Here is a 21,685-nt window from a genome sequence, read left to right as displayed (position 1 = left end):
TTTTGACGATCAACTTGTCAAATGTCGAACATTTAAAGCATTAATGTGTTAAACTCAGGTTTGTTTCATGAGCTTTTATTTCAGATTTGTTTCGATCCATTGCACATTAATCGTCATTAGTCGCTTTCGCTCCGCGCCTTCCTCCTGAGGACGCTCGTGTAGGACGGATGTACGTAGCTGTAGTTGACCACGCCCCCTCGCTCGTATTCCACCTCATCGTCGTCGTCCGATCCCTCCACGTTCTCGCAGCTCCCCTGGTGGTTGTCCCTCACCGACGCCTCCAGAGCTTTCTGCTTCCGGTAGAAGTGCGAAAACTTGTTGAAGATGAGGGTGATGGGCAGCGCCACCACCAGGGTGCCGCTAAGAATGCAGCCGCTGGCCGCCAGCTTCCCCACCACGGTGACGGGAACCACGTCACCGTAACCAACCGTGGTCATGCTAACCATTCCCCACCACCAGCAGGCCGGGATGGTGTCCAGACCAACGTCCTGAGAACAAGTTTAACACTGAGTGAGTGACTCGTGTGTTTCTCTAAAGCAGTGGTTCTCAACCTTTTAAGGCCGCAACCCCAAAAATAAAGGTCCCAGAGAGCGGGGACCCCCACGATAGCTGAAGGTGGTTTAACACAGACATGAACATTGAAGAGCAGTCATGTGGAGACATTTATTTATTTGTGATTGAAATCCTTGTTTCAATCACAAATAAAAGGGGTTCAAAGTGTCAATATTGGAACAATTAGCGGATGTGGTTAAACTGGGAAAAATAATCAATATACAGGTAAAAGCCAGTGAATTAGAATATTTAGAAAAACTTGATTTATTTCAGTAATTGCATTCAAAAGGTGTAACTTGTACATTATATTTATTCATTGCACACAGACTGATGCATTCAAATGTTTATTTCATTTAATTTTGATGATTTGAAGTGGCAACAAATGAAAATCCAAAATTCCGTGTGTCACAAAATTAGAATATTACTTAAGGCTGATACAAAAAAGGGATTTTTAGAAATGTTGGCCAACTGAAAAGTATGAAAATGAAAAATATGAGCATGTACAATACTCAGCTGTCCAAAAGGCGACCATCGACACATTGCACAAGGAGGGAAAGACACAAAAGGTTATTGCTGAAGAGGCTGGCTGTTCTCAGAGCTCTGTGTCCAAACACATTAATGGAGAGGCAAAGGGAAGGAACAACTGTGGTCAGAAAAAGTGTACAAGCAATAGGGATCACCGCGCCCTGGTCAGGATTGTGAAAAAAAACCCATTCAAGAATGTGGGGGAGATTCACAAGGAGTGGACAGCTGCTGGAGTCAGTGCTTCAAGATCCACCACCAAGAGACGCTTGAAAGACATGGGTTTCAACTGCCGCATACCTCGTGTCAAGCCACTGTTGACCAAGAAACAGCGCGAAAAGCGTCTCACCTGGGCTAAGGAAAAAAAGAGCTGGACTGCTGCTGAGTGGTCCAAAGTCATGTTTTCTGACGAAAGCAAATTTTGCATTTCCTTTGGAAATCAAGGTCCCAGAGTCTGGAGGAGGACAGGAGAGGCACAGGATCCACGTTGCCTGAAGTCTAGTGTAAAGTTTCCACCATCAGTGATGGTTTGGGGTGCCATGTCATCTGCTGGTGTCGGTCCACTCTGTTTCCTGAGATCCAGGGTCAACGCAGCCGTATACCAGCAAGTTTTAGAGCACTTCATGCTTCCTGCTGCTGACCTGCTCTATGGAGATGGAGATTTCAAGTTCCAACAGGACTTGGCGCCTGCACACAGCGCAAAATCTACCCGTGCCTGGTTTACGGACCATGGTATTTCTGTTCTAAATTGGCCAGCCAACTCCCCTGACCTTAGCCCCATAGAAAATCTGTGGGGTATTGTGAAAAGGAAGATGCAGAATGCCAGACCCAAAAACGCAGAGGAGTTGAAGGCCACTATCAGGGCAACCTGGGCTCTCATAACACCCGAGCAGTGCCAGAAACTCATGGACTCCATGCCACGCCGCATTAACGCAGTAATTGAGGCAAAGGGAGCTCCAACCAAGTATTGAGTATTGTACATGCTCATATTTTTCATTTTCATACTTTTCAGTTGGCCAACATTTCTAAAAATCCCTTTTTTGTATCAGCCTTAAGTAATATTCTAATTTTGTGACACACGGAATTTTGGATTTTCATTTGTTGCCACTTCAAATCATCAAAATTAAATGAAATAAACATTTGAATGCATCAGTCTGTGTGCAATGAATAAATATAATGTACAAGTTACACCTTTTGAATGCAATTACTGAAATAAATCAAGTTTTTCTAAATATTCTAATTCACTGGCTTTTACCTGTAGTGTATAAATATAGTGAAAAGAGTTTAAAAATGACAATAATGGGTCAAGATATGTGACATTAGGTGGAAAAATGGTAAAAAAAATAAGCAAAAATGGGCTCAAATTGTTCATATATTTGTAGTATCTTGAAGGCATCTGGCGACGCCCTCCCAGTGTCTCGCAACCCCAAATGGGGTTCTGACCCCAAGGTTGAGAACCACTGCTCTAAAGGGTTCAAGTTTAAGAAAGTGACAACATTTGGAAAGAATATGAAACATAACAAAAAATACTCAAAATAAATACACAAAAGGACCAGAAAGACCAAACACATGTTCTTCTCACTGAGGGAAGTTACCTCCTCACATTCTGCCGTGTAGGCGACACCAGAGAAGACGGACACGCCCACAGCGAGGTAGAGCAGCAGGATGCCGACCTCACGGTAGCTGTGCTGTGGAGACACGAGGAGGACGATCGTTAGGGACGAGAACGTCTTCGTATGCATCTGTAGAAAGACACTATAAACACTTGTAGTGGCTCTGATGAATGAGACCAGCTTTAGGGTTGCTGGTCAGATGCTGACATGGTTTATTATGTCAAAGGGTTTAGGGAACAGACCTGTCTGAATTCAGAGGTAAACCAGCCTTCAGTGTGTGAGTTGGTGAATCTGCTGCTGTTCAGTCTTCTCAATGTTATGAATGTCGCTAATAGCGGTAGTCATAGCAGAGCGTCCTCAGGCAGAGACCTTTGTGAATGCTATCAGTGTACGATGGTATCTGGCCTGATTAGGGCAGTCTGACCAGGATAGAGTTCCAGGGTTAGAGTCAATTATAATTGTAATTGATCATTATTTACAATTATGGCATAATTAGAATTGTAATCTTAAAAATCTGTTGCTATCGTAATTGTAATTAAATTGTAATTGATTTCAGATAATGGACTTTGGAATTGTCATGAAAAAATTTAATTAGAATTTCACGCAAAACTGTGGAACCATGTTACAGTTCTATTTACAGTTCTACACATATGTAGTTAACAATTATTAAAATGTGTTTCATATCAACATTATTATTATTACTAGTATTATTACTCTATCTATCCTTTATTTATTTATCATTATTATTATTATTGTTGCTGGGTTGTTCTTTGTTTTTTGTTTTTTTGTTTGTTTTGTGCACCAACTACCAAGACAAATTCCTTGTACTGTCCTTAAAACTGTACATGGCCATTAAAAGCATTTCTGATTCTGATTATTATTATCTTATCTTGTTATTGTTATCTAGTTCACCAAGTCAAATTCCTCGTGTGTATAACATACATTACATGGCCAATAAAGTTGATTCTGATTCTGATCAAGCTTTTCCCAGACGCCCACACCAAAATTATTAAAACCTATATTTTCATTGATTAGGTAGAATAACAAGGTAACCAAGAAATAGGAAATAAATTAGATGATAGATAATTGTTTTTAGTTTATTTTACATCTGATTTGGGACCTGTTAGCATTAGAGATGCTAACAGAAAGCTAACACTATAGGAAGGTTCACTTTTATTAGGTTATTTATTTCAGGCTCAGTAATTGTAATTGAACTTTAGTAATTGAGAACGTAATTGTAACTGAAAAATGCCATTGATCCCAACCCTGGAGAGTTCTGTAATTACATATTAAAAAGACACAAATTACCAGCAACTAAAAGACAAGAAAACTTTACTGGTTTTACTGGGAATCTTCAGCAAATCTGACGATAACCAAAGAAGGTTAATGACCATCTGTATTTGTTCCTTCAGGCTGATAAACAGCTCCCAGTAGCACTCTATAGATGTGTGTGTATATAGATTGGAGACCGACCTTGAGCGTGGCTCCCAGTGAGCGTAGACCAGTGGAATGTCTCGCCAGTTTCAGAACCCTGAAGATCCTCATTAACCTGAAGACCTGAGAGCGAGCGTGTTGGGGGGAGTCTCATCACGTGACCTTCATTAGCGATAAAAACAAGATCATTGGCTGCTCACCTGAACCAGTCGTCCAAGTTCTCCCAGCTCTGACTCTGAACCCACGGACAGGTCAAAGATCAGCGTAATGTAGATAGGAACCACAGAGACCATGTCGATGATGTTCAGAGGGTGATAGAAGAACTTCCTTTGGTTTGGAGCGAGTAGGAGCCGCATCACCACCTATACGAACCAGGAACACCAGGGGGGTGTTCCAGAAAGTAGGTTCAACAAAGTCTATCCATTAACTCTTTATGTTAACATTCCCCGTGATGGGAAACTCTGAGTATCCGGTTCTATTACAGCTGGTATGAAGTGGGTCAATCAACTCTTGAGTATGTACACCTTGAGTTACTCACGTGCATGAGCGCGATAAAAAACCATCATCAGTGGAGCAAAGATAACACGAGCTACCATGGCAACGAGCCTGAAGAGAGCAAATTATTTCACCTCTATGGATATAGAAGTTCTCCTGCAGGTGTTCGTGGAATATGAACCTGTTCTAAGAGGAAGAGATACCAATGTTGGAAAGAAAACTATCGTTTGCAGAAAAAATATAAAGCAGCACAACATTAGTAACGGTGTGAGCGCACGTCTGTGGTGTGCGATGTTACAAATGTGTGGTCAGAGAAGAGTGTCAAGGTAAAGTGTTCCTTAAGAAGTGGTGGCTTGTTCCTGTTCTCCTGTCCTTGAAATGAATGGACAATCCATTACTGACTGGTGTTCAGGTGGGCGGAGCCAGGTAGAAACCCAGGGTTTCTTAGACAAAACCTGCCAGATGTTACCGTGGTGACTTACCTCGCAATAAGGTGGGCATACACTGTGATTTTTGGCCCATTTTAAGCCGATTTTTAACTCATGCTTCTATTTTTGGGATCGGGCCGAGTCTCTGCTAAATCATGTGTTGTCCATCGTGTAATATACATGGTGTAGTATGGTGTAATATACATAGTGTAGTATGATGTAATATACATGGTGTAATATACATGGTGTAGTGTACATGGTGTAGTACACATGGTGTAGTATACATGGTGTAGTATACATGGGGTCATGAGAAGGGATTAACATCTCACAACCACCTCCCAATCAACAATCAACAATCATAAGAAAATCAAACGTTATAAATCCAGTTGCTCCTCGTGAGGGTATTACTGTTGAAGCAGAGCCACAGACCGTCTTACCTTAAACGCGAACACTGCACGTGCGCGAACACCGTAGGACCGCTGTAGAATTGACGGACCGTACTGCCCATGTCTGTCCAGCCAGCTCCTGGTCCATCACATCGCCGTCTTTTCTCTTCTTCTGTTTTAAGGACGAAGCTTCAGAGTTCTTCTTCTTCTAATTTGTACGTTGCATTTCCTGAAACAAGATCCTGACGTGTCGTGTATGAACAGTGTGAGCAGTCAGATCGTGTAAGAGTGTCGGTCTGTACAGTGTGAGAACATGAATTGTGAGCTGCGCATATTCAGACTCTGCAGTTGAGTCGCACAGTTTGAGCTAAAGTTGAGTACAACGATTGTCTGCTCAACTTTATACAACCAGAAACTCAGAGTTTCCCTGATTTGAGCCCAAACTAACTCAGAACTACTGAACATAACCCGCTTTCTGGAACATTAAAAACACAGAACATGTAGATGAGTCATCGTAGTCGCACCTCAAAGGTGAACCAACAGGTGCAGAACATCTCTAGAGACTGAAGAGTGGGATCGTACGTTGGCTGGAGGTCAGAGTCAAAGATCTGAGAGACACAGACAGGTCATCACATCTCCATCTGCTCCTGGTCTGTGGTCTCCTAGTTCTGTGGGTCTCACCTGGTACTCAGGGATGCTCTGGATGCACATGGTGGAGATAGAGGTGAGCACCACGCTGATGGACAGCAGACTGAACATCTTACTAGGGATGGAGTAACCCGGGTTCTCCAAAATCAGCCACAGACGCTTTCTCATGTTCCCATAACGAACCTCATGGAAGTGCTGCAGGTCCCTGAGAGGACACGTAAACCACCATAGAATAGATCTGTTCATGTTCTTTGTTACAGACGTATACAGAATAGATCTGTTCCTGTCCTCAGTTATAGATGTATAAAGAATGAATCGTGTGTTACTTGTTCAGGTCAGATATTTCATCCTCGGAGGTGTCGATGCTGCTAGCCTCGCTCTCATCATCCCAGCTGTGATGACGTCGCTCCAGTTTTCGGTCGTGGAAACGGAAACTACAGCAGCTGTCCAGGAAGAACTCGTTGATGCCCCAGTACTCGATTTCCTGACTGAGCCAGAGACACGGATACAAAACACTGTTGGATCATCTCTAAGACATCTTTGATGAACATTAGAAACATATTTTATATTTTAAACATGTCACATGTGAGCTGTGGGTTGGTTCAGAAGGACAGGAGAGGGCGGTTTAGGGAGTGGTTTTGATGAGTAAACAGTTGCAGCTGTAGTCAGGTGGCTAATTATCCTCATTACAATATTTATAAGAGAAAACAATAATTATAATAAAAGCTTTTTGATTTAAATGAAATGATGAATCAAAGGTGTTTTTTTGGTTAGAAGAACATCAGATCCAGGGTGACATCTACTGTGTTTAGTTGAAAGCAGGAGAATCAGGACACGGACCTGAAGGAGAACACGCACAGCTCCTCCATCACGTGTAGTTTACCCGTTTGGTAAAAGTGCAGCACGTAGGGGAAGAGGCCGGGGTTCCTGTCAAAATAAAACTCTTGCTGCTGCACGTCATAGTCGTCGCACACCTGGAGGAGGAAATGAGCGGGTGAGATTCATCCTGCTCCATAGAACGCCCATTAGGTGGGAATGAGGCTTTTTGATTGATTGAAAATATTGCCACGGTTACTGACCAGCCCTGTGGTCACACGTGAAACTCCGTCAGATAAAATCTCTCTACGACCTGCAGCTGTTTGAAGGAATCGTTCAAAAACTCAAATATTGAGACTAAAAAAGTTTGTGATACACAATATTATCGGCTCGTTATCAATATCGGCCTCAAAATTAAGTATCGGATACATTGGTTCGATAACTGTTTCATTACTTGACTAATCCACAGACATCATCACATCATCACCCTTGATTACGTTAGGGTCAGATTTAGTAAAATAAAGACGTTTTTGGATTTGAGGAGATGGACATTAGATTATATTAGACTACATAAAATCAGACTAGGTTACATTATATTAGAATAGATTCAATCAGATTAGATTAGGGTACATTAGATTAGACTAAATCAGATTAGATTAGATCATATTACATTAGGTTACATTAGATCAGACTAGATCAAATCCATTTATATTAGACTAGATTAGATCAAATTCAATTAGATTGATTTGATTAGATTCGGTCAAATCATATTAGATCATATTGTATTACATCAGATTAGATGATAGATTATATCAGGCTATATGAAATCTGATCAGATCATATTTAATTGGATTAGATCAGATTAGATAGAGCAGTATTGATTCCTTTGAGAATGAAAGAGGATCCGTTCCAGGTTCATCTTATTTTGGTTCTAAAGTGAATGTTAAAAGGTGACACGGACACACGTGCACGTATGAGGAGACACGTGCACGTATGAGGAGACACATGCAGTGTGATTCCTGCCCACCTCCAGGACCTCCTCCTCTGAACAACAGGACAGCAGTTTTCCGAGCCGTGTGTCTGGGAACCTCCTCAGAGTTCTGGAGCTCAGGCTGTGTCTCAAACCTCCAACATTCACGTGGACCACACTGGAGCTCAGCCAGGAACTTTCCTTCACCATGGTTCATCTGCACAAGTAGATAACATGATCAGTAACAAGATAACATGATCAACTAGAGCACTCAGCGCAGACCTCCACCAAGTACAGCATGAGCACTGAGCGGGACATACACACAATGCACTTCCCTACCACTACTACATTACCCATAAGCCACCGCGCTTAAAGAATATATGTATAGAATATTTGCATTTCCTGAAGAAAATGCAAGTGAGGATGCAGTGCTGGCCTGCGTCACACTGAATTAGCCTAGCGTTAGCAATAACAGCAATTGCATTAGCCTAGCGTTAGCATTAGCATCACGTTAGCATTAGCCTAGCGTCAGCATTAGAATAGGGCATATCTTACCTCAATAAGCATTCATTTTTCTCATATTTCGGTTTCCTCTGGAACATTTTTTCTTTTTTTTTTTTTTCTTTTGGTAGCCAGAACATCACCAAAATTGAATCACCTGTTCCTTGTCCCATTTATCAATTTTCCTAAAGATTTCATCCAAATCTGTTCATAACTTTTCAAGTTATGAACACTGATAACCTACCGCTATGCGCTTGGCAGATAACATGATCAATACTCATTGATGAGTGACAGAAGAAAACAAATATATGTGAAGGTCAGTGACGTGCAGTGACCACTAGGGTTGGGTAGGCAGGGCGTTCCGAATCGAGACCACCAATGTCAACATCAATGACAATTTCATATGTTTCTACTAGCAGGTGTTAATTCAATTCAACTTTATTAGTATAGCGCAATTTACAACAATCTCAATGCGCTAATCAAAATATAAAATTCATAATAAAGAAAAAACCCAACAAGATTTACATGAACAAGTATTTATCATCTAACAATATCAACATCATAAACACCATTAAAGAAACATAAACAATGATTTAATATAGTCTCCAAACTCTCCCAACAACATATATCTCATGACACAACAGCACATCTGTTGTTTGTGTTGGAAACACAGAAACATGGAGAAAATGACAACAACAACAACAACAACTCAGAACAGCCTCAGTGAGGAGCATCCACAAAGTCAATCCTTCCTTTTGTTCCATTCACTGTAGAAAGTATCAACAATGTTCTGACCTTACCTTTGCTGAAGGTCTGGTAGCTCAGGTGTTGGTCTCCATCTTTTAAAAACTGTTGCTTTTCTTCTAAACAAAGTTTCTTTATCATCTCTAGCGCTGTCATCATGACTGTAGTGTTTTCCCGCACACTAGCTAAAGAACATAGCGGCAGTGGTCACGTGATATCAATTCACTAATGCACTGTGAACTCAGATATAGCATTTAGCATAGCACGGTTACGTCCAAAGGCAGCGTAGAGAGCTGCCTTTGGACGTAAATGGTTTTTATCTTGGGGAACTGACTGAGCATGTGCAAACACATAAAAACACTGTAGGAACAGAGGCAGAGCAGCAACGTGCCTTTGAGAAGGGGCGTGTCCTCCTCCTGCCTTACAGCGGTTAGAAAACAGCAATGTTTAGCAATTTGGGCTATGAAACGCACAAAATGCTGACACTTTCAAACTTATAGGTACTGTAGGTTATCGGAAATTGAAAAATAAATAATTTATAATTATATTATAATTAAAACAAATAATCAAAATATCAATTCACCCTTGGGTAGGCACTGCCTGCCTTGCCTACCCTGACTGCACGTCACTGGTGAAGGTTTTGTTTATTCAGACAATGTTTTACAGGTAATTTTATCTCCTGACATGTTTTGATTGTCAACTGCCAGTCTTCCTCAGAGGTGATATGCCTTGATGTGTCCCTCATAGTTCTCTGATAAGGAAAGCATCAAAGCATTTTCTCACAGTCGAAACATGTCAGGAGATAAAAAATTATTGAAAAAACTTGGTCTGAATAAACAAAACCTTAACGTATATAAATATATATATATATATATATATATATATATATATATATATATATATATATATATATATATATATATATACTGTATATATATATATTTGAAAAAGTCAAAATGAACTTACTGGAGTTAGAAGAAAACAAAGCTCAGAGCTGCTCCGTCCATGAAGAGTCAAACTACGGACGGATGAGGACGAGAAGCACTCCTGTGATCACTGTGTGGTGTGAGTGAGCAGTGAGCACTCAGCCTGATGTAAACAGATCCCAGAGATGCTGAGGAATCTCCCACAGGTGTTGATCTAATGAGGCCTAATGCTGCTCTACTCATCCTGTAGGGTCACATGACCTGGTCTATGTGTGTGTGTGTGTGTGTGTGTGTTTTCCTCAAATATCTCTGTGAATCAGGCTCAGATTGATCTGAGAGTTTCAACATGGCTGCTGCTGCTGCTGCTGCAATGATACTGTTAATGAATTATTTCATAAAAATGTCTTAAATGCAGCTTTGCATAACAGCTCAATGTTACACGGTAGTCATAGTAACTCGGGATAAGTTGAAAACTGCGTAGAATCTACAGAAGTGACCTCACAAAGGGCTTTTAAAAATGACTAAAGTGGGTCTAATATCCTAAAAAAACACCCTGTAAATATTGACCAGCAGGTGTCCTCAATGAGCAACGTTTATAACTAAGTTGAGTAATAATAATAATAAATAACTTAATTAAATCAAAAATAGGCTTTCACTATATACAGTATATGCAGTCAGTATTACAGTGCTAAATATGCTCTGCACAGTCGACTAGCCTCACACACACTCACACCTCTCATCAAGCTGCAGATGTACAGTATGCTAGCCTATAATACAGTGCTAAATATTAAAGCTCCCACTTTTCTATAGCAATACATACTTCCTACGGGCACTGCACTAGTAATTATAAATCAGTATTTTACTTGTACTCAAGTACATTAAACAATAGTAAAGTAATTAGTTATATTTCTACACCCAACCGTTACTGAGTAAATTATAATTTTTGAGATTATTTCCATTTGAAGGCACATTGAACATAATCCATATGTTGTTACCCACATGGAACATTTATCATGTTTTAGAGTTCATAAATACATCTATACCTAGAGAAATGTTTTATTTCAAATTGAATTAATTGGTGTTATTTTATTTTTAAAAGAATTGGACATTTTGACAAACCTTTTATTTTATACAGATGTCTTTGTAATAAATAAATAAAGTTAACTTCCTTTTTAAGTTTCTACATGAGATGTTTACTGTATGCAAGGGACCCATACCAAAATGTATTACTTTTACTCTGAGTATTATTTAAATGAGCTACTTTTTACTTGTATATGAGTATTTTATGTATGACGTACTTGTACTTCTACTTCAGTAGATATATCAGTACTCTTTAATAGATGAAGTCATGTGAATTTTTCCACCTCACTATATCATGACATCACTCATACCCTCAGCGATACATCGTGTGTTGTTTTAAAATACGGATATATCGTCCCACCCTAACGCGCTGTCCCTCAGGTCGCCACAGCCCACTGTGCCTGCAGGCAGCACTCAGGGCACACTTACCGCCATCTTCCGCCCTAAACAAGCTGAGATACCTCATTGTTCTTATATGTATACATATATTAGGTCAGAAAAGACTTTCTTTACTGAAAACTTGTATTTGTTTCTGGTAATGTTGAGACTCATTGATGATGTTACTGTTAGAAATACATCCCACTGAAATATTCACACGCTCCTCCTGTTTTGATGACGTCACAGTGTGTAAACCTCATCCAGGGTCACAGCCATAGATATCTATATAATAAAGCCATTATTATAATTGATATGATATTTATGGTCACACACACAGCCTCCTCTCACGGACTCACCTCCAGCTTTGGCTTTTTCCGTCACTTTTCAGAATCTTTTGAACAGTTGCGTTAACGGTGCGTTGGCGTCCTCTAGTGGCCACTCAGTTTTACACAGTATCTTGGTGTTTTTGTTTTCTACATTTCTTCTACTTTTTGTTTTTGTGTTATTAGACTTATCTTGTTTAGATTTATTATCCCAGTATATTTTTTCCGAATTTTGACAATTTTTGTCATTATGTTTTATTAGTTGTTTTTTTCTAATGTTTTTGTCACTTTGGGGGTTTGTTACAAAGTGACATTTTCTCTTATTGCGCTAACTTCCAGGGTTTAATCTGTGTGTGCTGGACTATGAAGAGCGCTAATGTCTTACGGAGCAAAATCACCATGGTAACTTAGGCTAAACGGCTAGCCTGGTCGAGAGCCGGTTTTACTCTGGCTAGGATTTTAGCGAGTGCTAAAGTCCCGCCTCCTGACCAATCACTTCTCTTAGAAAGCGAGTTGTCCAATAAAAGGTGATGTGTGAACACGTCACTGTGTGGATCTGATCTGATGCTGACAGGAGAGAAAATATTTAGACATCGATGCAAACCTTTCATTTAGCGATGACCGCCGATAGGAAACATATATCTGATGAACTGATCTATAGTCAGCTGGTGAAGCCTGTGTCTCGATCCGTATGTACGGACGGTTTAAGTCATATAAGAATTAATTAATATACAACTTCACTCGTCCGCGCATACAAAGACACAGGCTTCATCAGCTGACTCTGTGAATGCATTAAAGTGTGACATTATTTATGATATTTATCCAATGAATGGAATATCCCATCATCCAATGGATTAATATCAGACGCTGCAAGCTTCACCAGTTTTATGTGCATGCGCACGTAACAAGGCTGAAAACACTTGGCCTAAATTAGCGTGTTGTTATCCACCTTCGTAGGACAGCTTCTCTCTGACAGGGAATGTTTGGTTAGTTGAAGCCAGCTAATTTAATCCAGGATATAATTATCTACTTTCGTAGCATAGGGCCTCTGTATTTTAGTCTGTTTGTTGTGGTTTTATTTCTGTTTCTGTTTTGTTTGTGTGTTTTTTGCATAGTTTTGTGTTTGTATTATGCATTTTTGGCACTCAATTAACAAATATTTCTACATTTGGCATTAATATAAATACGGACATAAAAAAAAACTGTGTGTGTGTGTCTGGGGGGGGGGGGTTCTGGGGACATTTTGTGTGTTTGCTTTTGGGGCCACACATTAGACTACGGGTTTGTTCTGAACTCACTGATTCAGTTTATATCTCACAAATTAAGTTGTGTTCGTTGAGTCTAATTAGTTTGGTTTTAAGTTTATATTATTTGATGTTATTGAAGCGGAACCTTCGCACGGTGCGTTAGTTCCTACGGTGGTCTGTGTGTGTCGGACCTTTTCCGTTTCCTGTTGCCACGTCGTGTCCGTGTCCGCGGCTCTCGGAGCTTCTTTAATCTATTCACTAACGAACATCCTCCGGACTTTAGTCTTTCTTGTGCAGGTGGAACAACCTGAATCATGGTGAGTCGCAGCAGCCGCCTTCACTGTTAGCTTAGCCGTTAGCACCGCGGCTAACGCGGAGGCTAACGCTACTAGCAGCGGGCTCCCACTGTTTACCTTTATTTACCTGTGTTTGTTTACTCATGTCAGGTTTCCGTCATCAACACAGTGGACACTTCTCATGAAGACATGATCGTAAGTTGTCTGATGTTGTATTAAACTCAAACGTTAGCTCTTAGCATTAGCATTAGAAACGCCTGCTTTATAACTCATATGTGCTTCTAGTTCAGCCTTAAAGTACATTAACATCAGCTGTAACCAGGCTTTGTAGAATCTGCAGCTGATTTAGTTTGTTTCAGCAGAAACACTTTAAACTGTGATACTTTTGTCAATAATTGTTAACTTATTAAGGCATCTGCTCCTCACGGATGGGTTAAATGCAGAGGAGGAATTCCATTAATGTGTGAAAACCCCGATTTAATCTTAATCTTAATCTCTCCTGGCACCGTCTGTCTGTATATATGTGTGTGTATATATATATATGACTTTTGTTGGTTAAACAATATTCAGCAGTAATAATATATTTACTAAAACACAGAATATTATTATGCGTTCCTATTCCTTTCTCACTGGAGCTCTAACGTGTAGATGATGTGATCACGTCTGTTTCAGCACGACGCTCAGATGGATTACTACGGCACTCGTCTCGCCACCTGCTCGTCCGACCGCACCGTTAAGATCTTTGACGTGAGGAACGGGGGTCAGATCCTGGTGGCCGACCTCAGAGGGTGAGGAGTGGGAGGGTCCTCGGTAGGGGAGAACCTGCAAACCTCTGCTAGCATTGTGTTGTGCTGTTTGTGCTGTGCAGCCACGAGGGTCCGGTGTGGCAGGTGGCGTGGGCCCACCCCATGTTTGGAAACATCCTGGCCTCGTGTTCCTACGACAGGAAGGTCATTGTCTGGAAGGAGGAGAACGGCTCCTGGGACAAGATGTACGAGTACACGGGACACGAGTCCTCAGGTGGGTTACCATAGCAACGGTTACCAGCAGTGGAGTAAAGAGTACTGATACATCTGCTCAAGTAGAGCTCAATGAAATACTACTCAAAGTAAAAGTTACTAGTTACTTTCACCCCCATGTTTATTGTTGGTAATAAATCTTGGTACGCTTCCCTTGCAAACAGTAAACATCTCATGTAGAAACTTAAAAAGGAAGAAACCAAAATCTTACACAGTTGGAACTTAACGGTTCCATATCATGCATTTTTCACCTATTTCCATTTGTTCTAAGAACCCCAAAAACATAGTATTTAAGGTTTATTTTCCTAAACTTGTCTGTTTTCCAGAGTTTTAGCCTCTGAAAAGTCACTTTCTGACCAACGGCCTGTTTGCTGCCTGCTTATGCATATTCATGAGTGGGCGTGTCTATAAACTAACTAGCCAGCGAGGCTCCTTCATGACTCGCTCTGAGGCAGATCAATGATCATCAAAGCTATTTTCTCTTGCTATCTTTAAATACAGAAATAGTGCATTTAAGGTGATAATCATTTGTTCATCAATAGGGCCGGGCAAAAAATACGTTGACGCAAAATGTGCGCGCCAATGCGTCGTCTGACCAAAACAAAGATGGCGGTGCCGGAGAAAAACTAACGCGAGTGGTTCCTCCGTTTCAGAAGTGAAGACACGCACTCGTTCGTCGAAGGTAGCTGTTCTCTGTACATATATAAGATATTTTATATTTATTACATGTATTTTATTTTACTTATGTTATGTGTTTCTTTTTGTTATATGTAGTTTATTATTATATTACATACAGTAAACATCTCATGTATAAACTTAAAAAGGAAGAGACCAAATCTACCACAAAGGCATCTGTAATAAAATACAAGGTTTGTCAAAATGTACAATTCTTTTTTATATAAAATAACATTGAATTCAATTCAAAATAAAAAAAATCTCAGACTTTAAGTATAGATACATTTATGAACTCTAAAACATGGTAAATGTTCCATGATAGTAACATGATAATAAGTAGAAACCACAACATGAACCATAGAAAGTAGCTTTGATCAGAAATGGAACGACTAAGAACACCATGAAACGGAAATAAATAATAATCATTTACTCAGTATTGGTTGGGTTTAGAAATGTATCAAATTACGACTTTTTTTTTTTTTTTTTTTTAAATGTACTTACATACAAGTGAAATTACTGATTTAGAAATAAACTGAAAAAAGTACAAGTACCCTCAATTACTGTAACATGAGTACTTGAATCCATTACTTTCACTTTTGGTTATCAGAGCCCGTTACCATAGCAACGTAGTTTAATCCACCTCGGAGACTTTTTTTTTTTCCAACAATATTGCAACATAACAACAGTCCTGCCTGTCTGTCCACAGTGAACTCAGTGTGTTGGGGTCCGTACGACTTTGGGCTGATTTTAGCGTGTGGGAGCTCAGACGGAGCCATTTCTATACTGACCTTCACTGGAGATCAACAGTGGGACGTGAAGAAGATCAGCAACGCACACACGGTAAGTTACAGACACACACACAAACACTCGTTCAGTTAGACCAGTGGTTCTCAACCCTTTTCAGGCCGCAATCCCCAAAATAAAGGTCCCAGAGAGCAGGGACCCCTACTGTAGCTGAAGGTGGTTGAACACAGACATGAACATTGAAGAACAGTCATGTGGAGACAGGACCATCTATAAGGGGGAATAAAGGAGAGATTTTTGGGGTCCAAATATGGTGGAAAAGATGGTGAAGTGGGATTTTAAAAACCACAGAAATTGGTTTAAAGTTGTAAATTAGAGTGGATAAAAACGGACTGAAAAAGTGGTAAAAAGGTTCAAAGTATCAATAATGGAACAATTAGTTTAAATAAATAAAAATAATGGACATGACAAATAGTGAATGTGGTTAAATTGGCAAAAAAGAAATCATGAAATATGGTGAAAAGAGGTTAAAAGTGACAATAATGGGTCAACATATGTGACATTAGGTGTAAAAGTGGTGGAAAGAGTTTATAAGTGCTGAACATGTCTGGAAAGTGGAAAAAATGTGAAGAAAAGTTATTAAAATGTGATGTAGAAGTGTCAGAAATGGGAGAAATGTAGCAAAAATATGGCAAAAAAGTGATGAAAATAGATTAAATATTGAAAGAGGTTAAAAATGTGCTCAAATTGTTAGAGTTCTTGAAGGCATCTGGCGACCCCCTCCCAGTGTTTTGCGTCCCAAATGGGGTCCTGACCCCAAGGTTGAGAACCACTGGGTTAGAGCGCACACACGGTCAGTGATAATTTGATGAATCTATGACATCAGTGTGTGCATGTGTGTGTGTGTGTGTGTGTGTGTGTGTGTAGATCGGCTGTAACGCGGTCAGTTGGGCTCCAGCTGTAGTTCCTGGTAGTCTGATCGATCAGCCCACGGCTCAGAAACCAAACTGTGTGAAACGCTTCGTCTCCGGCGGCTGCGACAACCTTGTCAAACTCTGGAAGTGCGTCATTTAACTTTTTATTCTTATTCTGTTAAGCATGATTTCTTTTTTATTTATTTCTATTTGGATTATTTCCAATCTTTCTTTTTTATGTCCTTCTTACTCTTATTTTGGCGGGGCCTGTCTGTGTGCAGAGAGGAGGACGGCCAATGGAAGGAGGACCAGAAGCTGGAGGCTCACAGTGATTGGGTGAGAGACGTGGGCTGGGCCCCGTCCATCGGCCTCCCCACCAGCACCATCGCGAGCTGCTCCCAGGTCAGAACAGAGCTAATGCTAACACTAGCTAGGGTGTGCGATCTGACGATATTAGATTGTTAGATAGTCTGTTCTGTGTTCACCTCCATCAGTTCTAAGTGTTAAAGCACTGAGACACGTTAGAGGTTCACTAACTCCTACTATACAGTGTAATCACACATCTCAGCCTTAATGAAGGAAAAGTTCAAAAGTGGTAAAAAGTGTTAATATTGAGCTGCTAGTGATTAATAAAATGGTTTTTGTGTCATTTTTGACTTTGACTGATTATTGTTTTTATGTAAAATTACATAGAGAAAAAAAAGTCGTCTATTGCCATGTAGAAGAAAAATAATGTGATGTGAATATTGGTCCGTATCACCCAGGCTTAATGTAACCAAAGCAGTAACGTTTTATCTTGTATTCAGAAAATATTTAATTAAACCCCCAGGGGTTATGAGAATGACAAAGAAAAAGAACAACACTAATAATTATTATTATTGTGTACACGCAGGAAAAACTACACAAAGACAATGTGCAAATGAAAGATGAGGTGCAAAAATATAAAAAAAATCATAATAATGAATACAAATAAATAATTAAATATATATGTAAACAGATGTTTTTAGGTCCATGGCAGGCCAGCTGTGGTGAAAAAAAGTCACATTATTTTAATCATAAAGGATATGATTGTCCAAACTGTGGGAAATGAGGAAATCACTAGACTGATATACTGCCTTGTTATGTAGCTAGCGATGCTAATGCTAATGCTACACTACTTTAGTCAAAGTGAAAACTCTGTGTGACAAAAATAACATATCAGCATTTTTGTTTGATGTTAATTGTACTTAGAACCAGTTTAATAAATTGCTTAAATTAATTTTTTATTTTTATGACCCGGATTTAAATGTACTTTTATCCTTTTTTCCATTTGGGGCGATTATTTTAACTCGATGAATTGGTTTGTTTTATTAATAAATAACTTTAAAATGGTCTAAATGATGTGATTGAAAAAATTTTTTTTTGTGATTTTACAAAGAAAAAATTGCGATATGAATGTTTTTCTATATCGTCCACCCCTAGACTAAGTGTTGTGTCTGTGTCCCCCCTCCCCCTCCCCCTCCAGGACGGACGAGTCTTCATCTGGACCTGTGACGATCCCGCTGGGAACACCTGGACGGCCAAACTACTGCACAAGTTCAACGACGTGGTTTGGCACGTGAGCTGGTCCATCACTGGAAACATCCTGGCTGTGTCTGGAGGAGACAACAAGGTATCAATACTCATCAGTACTCATCAGTACTCATAAATACTCACCAATACTCATCAGTACTCATCAATACCTATCAGTACTTATCAATACTCATCAGTACTCATCAGTACTCATCAGTACTCACCAATACTCACCAATACTCACCAATACTCACCAATACTCATCAATACTCATCAGTACTCATAAATACTCATCAGTACTCATCAATACCTATCAGTACTTATCAATACTCATCAGTACTCATCAATACTCACCAATACTCATCAGTACTCATAAATACCTATCAGTACTTATCAATACTCATCAGTACTCACCAATACTCATCAGTACTTATCAATACTCATTAGTACTCATCAATACTCATCAGTACTCACCAATACCTATCAGTACTTGTCAATACTCACCAATACTCACCAGTATCATGAGTACTCATCAATACTCATCAGTACTCATCAACATTCATCAATACTCATCAATATTTATCAATACTCATCATTCACCAATACTTATCAATACTCATCAATATATCACAAGATTCACTGCAAGATTATCAGATCCATCAAAAAAAATGTCCAAATTAATTTTTTTAAATCATGTTTTTTAACAAAAGAAAGATGTAATTACTACTATTACTAAGAATTTAAGAACTGAACAGGATCAGAATCTGTTGTCGAAGCAAATGTTAAACTTTTTAAACATTTCATTTGTTTTTGATATTTGTACTTGAATTACAGTTTTTTACTATTTAATTGTTCTCACAAAAGGTGCAAAGTGAAATTATTGATATTGTAAAGTACAGTATTTATTGAAATGTATCATATCGTCAGATTCATAGCAATGTACAGCCCTAGTAATAATATTGTGGAGTTTATTTGTTCAAAGTGTTTTTATTGTAAGCATGATATAAAACAGAAGAAAAGGAAATACAACAATCTCTTTTTTTTTTTATATATATATATATATATATATATAACCCCCCTCCCCCCTCCCGCAGAACACTCCCACCCTGTTGCACCTAAAAGAAGAGAAAAAAAAATAAAAATAAAATAAATTTTAACCAATAGAGTAGAGATTTGAATACGACATCATTCTGATAAAATAAGTGAGGGATCCACCTGTTTGATTTCATCCAAGATGGGTTGCCAGAGAGTAAAAAACTTACTGACACAACCTCTTATAGAATATCGTATCTTCTCCAGTGTTAGATGAGACAAAAGATCAGCAAACCAGATTCTAAGCGATGGAGGGCGTTTGTCTTTCCATTTAAGCAGTATAAGCCTTCGGGCAATAAGTGTAGTAAATGCGATCACATCTTTTTGTTCTTGATTAAATTTAGAAAATTGAGGTACAATACCAAATATTGCAGTTGTGGCAGCCGGTTCGACATTAATCTGAAATACATCCGAAAGAAATCTAAATATGGATCCCCAAAAGTGTGTCAGTTTTGAGCAGGACCAAAACATGTGAGATAAAGTCGCTAGCTCAGTTTCACAGCGATCACAATGGGAGTCTAGGTCAGATTTAAATTTTGTCAGTTTCACTTTTGACCAATGTAATCTGTGAACAATTTTGAATTGAATTACCCTATGTCTTAAACAAATTGAAGAAAAATATATATTATCTATCACAGATTGCCATACATCTTCAGGGATTACAGTTGTAAGTTCCTCCTCCCACTTTCCTTTGACACGGGACAATGGTTCCAGATTGTGGAGTTTATTTGAATTTGTATAATATTTGAGATTTCTACAACTGAAATAGTTTGTAATTTACTGTGTGTGCGTGTGTGTGTGCGTGTGTGTGTGTAGGTGACTCTGTGGAAGGAGTCCATGGATGGCCAGTGGTCGTGTATCAGTGACGTCAGCAAAGGCCAAGGAGCTGTTTCCTCCATCACAGACACACAGCAGAACGAGCAGTGACACACACACACACACACACACACACACACACACACACACACGCATCATGGAGTCACATGGTAACATTTCTTTATTAAATAAATGATTATTGTTGGATTAACGTGGCTCTGTGTCTTCATGTTCAGCTCTATTAAAGTTCTTCTGCTCCATGTGTGAGTTTGTTTCTGTCATCAGTGCTTCTGCTCATATTTGAAGTTAAAGTAGAAAAAAAGTAGAACAACTTCCAACAGTAAAGGCACAAGTAGAATATGGTCACTTTTCAAAATAAAGTCCCACTCTGAACTCTAGTGTGCACTGGGTGAGCAGTGATGCTCAGTCCCCAAGATAACTACACAAAATGAAAATTTAAACAACTTTAATAATACACAAACTCACTCAGAAATGTTTCCATTTTTATGCTTTACTATAGCCTTACCTTCAAAATAAAAGCTTTTTCAAAATGTTTCCTTTTTTATGCCTTACCAGAGTCGTATAGAGAGAGAGTTGCAACAACAGAAGTCAAAAATGTTTGACCGTCATGTGATTCATGTAAAACTGAATTTGTTTCCCAAAGTTATTGGCGAACCATTCAAGTCCATTGATTCCTAGTGACATAACAGGGATTTTAGGTCATGTGTATTGTATACAGGATGTATTGCTTTGAATTTTCTTTGAAAAAATAAAAAGGGGGAGTCATTAAAAACAGGACACAAAACAGATTTATCATGTTCATACATATATCAAAATGGACATTAGATTTTTTACTATGCACTTATGTACCAAGAGAAATTCATTAAATAAATGTCTAACAAAGTCAGAAACATTACTTTTTAAATTTTTAATAAATGTGCCTTTTGGGTGATTTTTAATTTTTGTCATTTTTTGTGCCATACTGCTTTCTTAGCCTTGTTTAAGTATGTGCATTATATTTACAGTAGTTTTTAGGATATGATTTTGGTCTTAACTCAATTATTTATTTATTTTTTTTTTTTTTGAAAAAAAATGCCTTACTATAGCCTAACCTCCGATTTCGGGTGAATTTACATTTTTGTGCCTTACTACATTTTTAGGCCATTATAAGTATGTGCATTATATTTACACTAGTTTTCAGGATTTTATTTTGGTCTTAACTCAATTTTTTTTATTTTTTTTTCATTTTTAATATTTTGAAAATAATGCCTTACTACAGCCTTACTTTTGATTTTAATTGATTTTTAATTTTTGTCATTTTTTGTGCCTTACTGCTTTCTTAGCCCTGTTTAAGTATGTGCATTATATTTGCAGTAGTTTTTAGGGTCTAATGATGGTCCGAACTCAATTTTTTTTTTTTTGAAATTTTTGAAAAAATATGCCTTGTTATAGCCTTACTTTTGATTTTGGCTGATTTTAGTTTTTTGTCATTTTTTGTGCCTTACTGCTTTCTTA

At 38.8% G+C, this 21,685-nt stretch overlaps 2 protein-coding genes across 2 annotated transcripts; one reads left to right on the top strand and one right to left on the bottom strand.

The window, feature by feature from the left end:
* Window positions 1-116: 116 nt before the first annotated feature.
* On the bottom strand, window positions 117-10,228 carry LOC114462891 (potassium voltage-gated channel subfamily S member 1). Its single transcript, XM_028445978.1, has 10 exons — window positions 10,076-10,228; window positions 7,922-8,081; window positions 6,919-7,052; window positions 6,405-6,566; window positions 6,112-6,283; window positions 5,955-6,038; window positions 4,322-4,483; window positions 4,161-4,244; window positions 2,670-2,762; window positions 117-488 (listed from the first exon to the last, which is right to left on the bottom strand). The coding sequence occupies exons 2-10, from the start codon at window positions 8,072-8,074 to the stop codon at window positions 117-119; spliced, it is 1,416 nt and encodes a 471-aa protein (XP_028301779.1). The 5' UTR covers window positions 8,075-8,081; window positions 10,076-10,228.
* Window positions 10,229-13,233: 3,005 nt separating this feature from the next.
* sec13 (SEC13 homolog, nuclear pore and COPII coat complex component) lies at window positions 13,234-20,381 on the top strand. Its single transcript, XM_028448046.1, has 9 exons — window positions 13,234-13,380; window positions 13,510-13,554; window positions 14,032-14,147; window positions 14,228-14,379; window positions 15,760-15,893; window positions 16,725-16,858; window positions 16,993-17,113; window positions 18,216-18,362; window positions 20,171-20,381. The coding sequence occupies exons 1-9, from the start codon at window positions 13,378-13,380 to the stop codon at window positions 20,279-20,281; spliced, it is 963 nt and encodes a 320-aa protein (XP_028303847.1). The 5' UTR covers window positions 13,234-13,377; the 3' UTR covers window positions 20,282-20,381.
* Window positions 20,382-21,685: the final 1,304 nt, after the last annotated feature.

The sequence above is a fragment of the Gouania willdenowi genome, chromosome 5 (genome assembly GCF_900634775.1).
Source record: "Gouania willdenowi chromosome 5, fGouWil2.1, whole genome shotgun sequence".
Classification (NCBI taxonomy): domain Eukaryota; kingdom Metazoa; phylum Chordata; class Actinopteri; order Blenniiformes; family Gobiesocidae; genus Gouania; species Gouania willdenowi.
The sequence above is the reverse complement of the archived record's forward strand: the minus strand, read 5'-3'. Positions and strand labels throughout refer to the sequence as shown.

Bases quoted from the DNA above. Each gene is read 5' to 3' on its own strand.
- LOC114462891 (XM_028445978.1), bottom strand. From the start codon at position 8,074: ATGGTGAAGGAAAGTTCCTGGCTGAGCTCCAGTGTGGTCCACGTGAAT. The intron at 2,763-4,160 runs GTCGGTCTCCAA...GTGTCTCCACAG, and splicing joins CACTGGGAGCCACGCTCAAG to CACAGCTACCGTGAGGTCGG. The intron at 489-2,669 runs GTAACTTCCCTC...ACTTGTTCTCAG, and splicing joins ACACGGCAGAATGTGAGGAG to GACGTTGGTCTGGACACCAT.
- sec13 (XM_028448046.1), top strand. The intron at 17,114-18,215 runs GTCAGAACAGAG...CTCCCCCTCCAG, and splicing joins CCATCGCGAGCTGCTCCCAG to GACGGACGAGTCTTCATCTG. The intron at 18,363-20,170 runs GTATCAATACTC...GTGTGTGTGTAG, and splicing joins TGTCTGGAGGAGACAACAAG to GTGACTCTGTGGAAGGAGTC.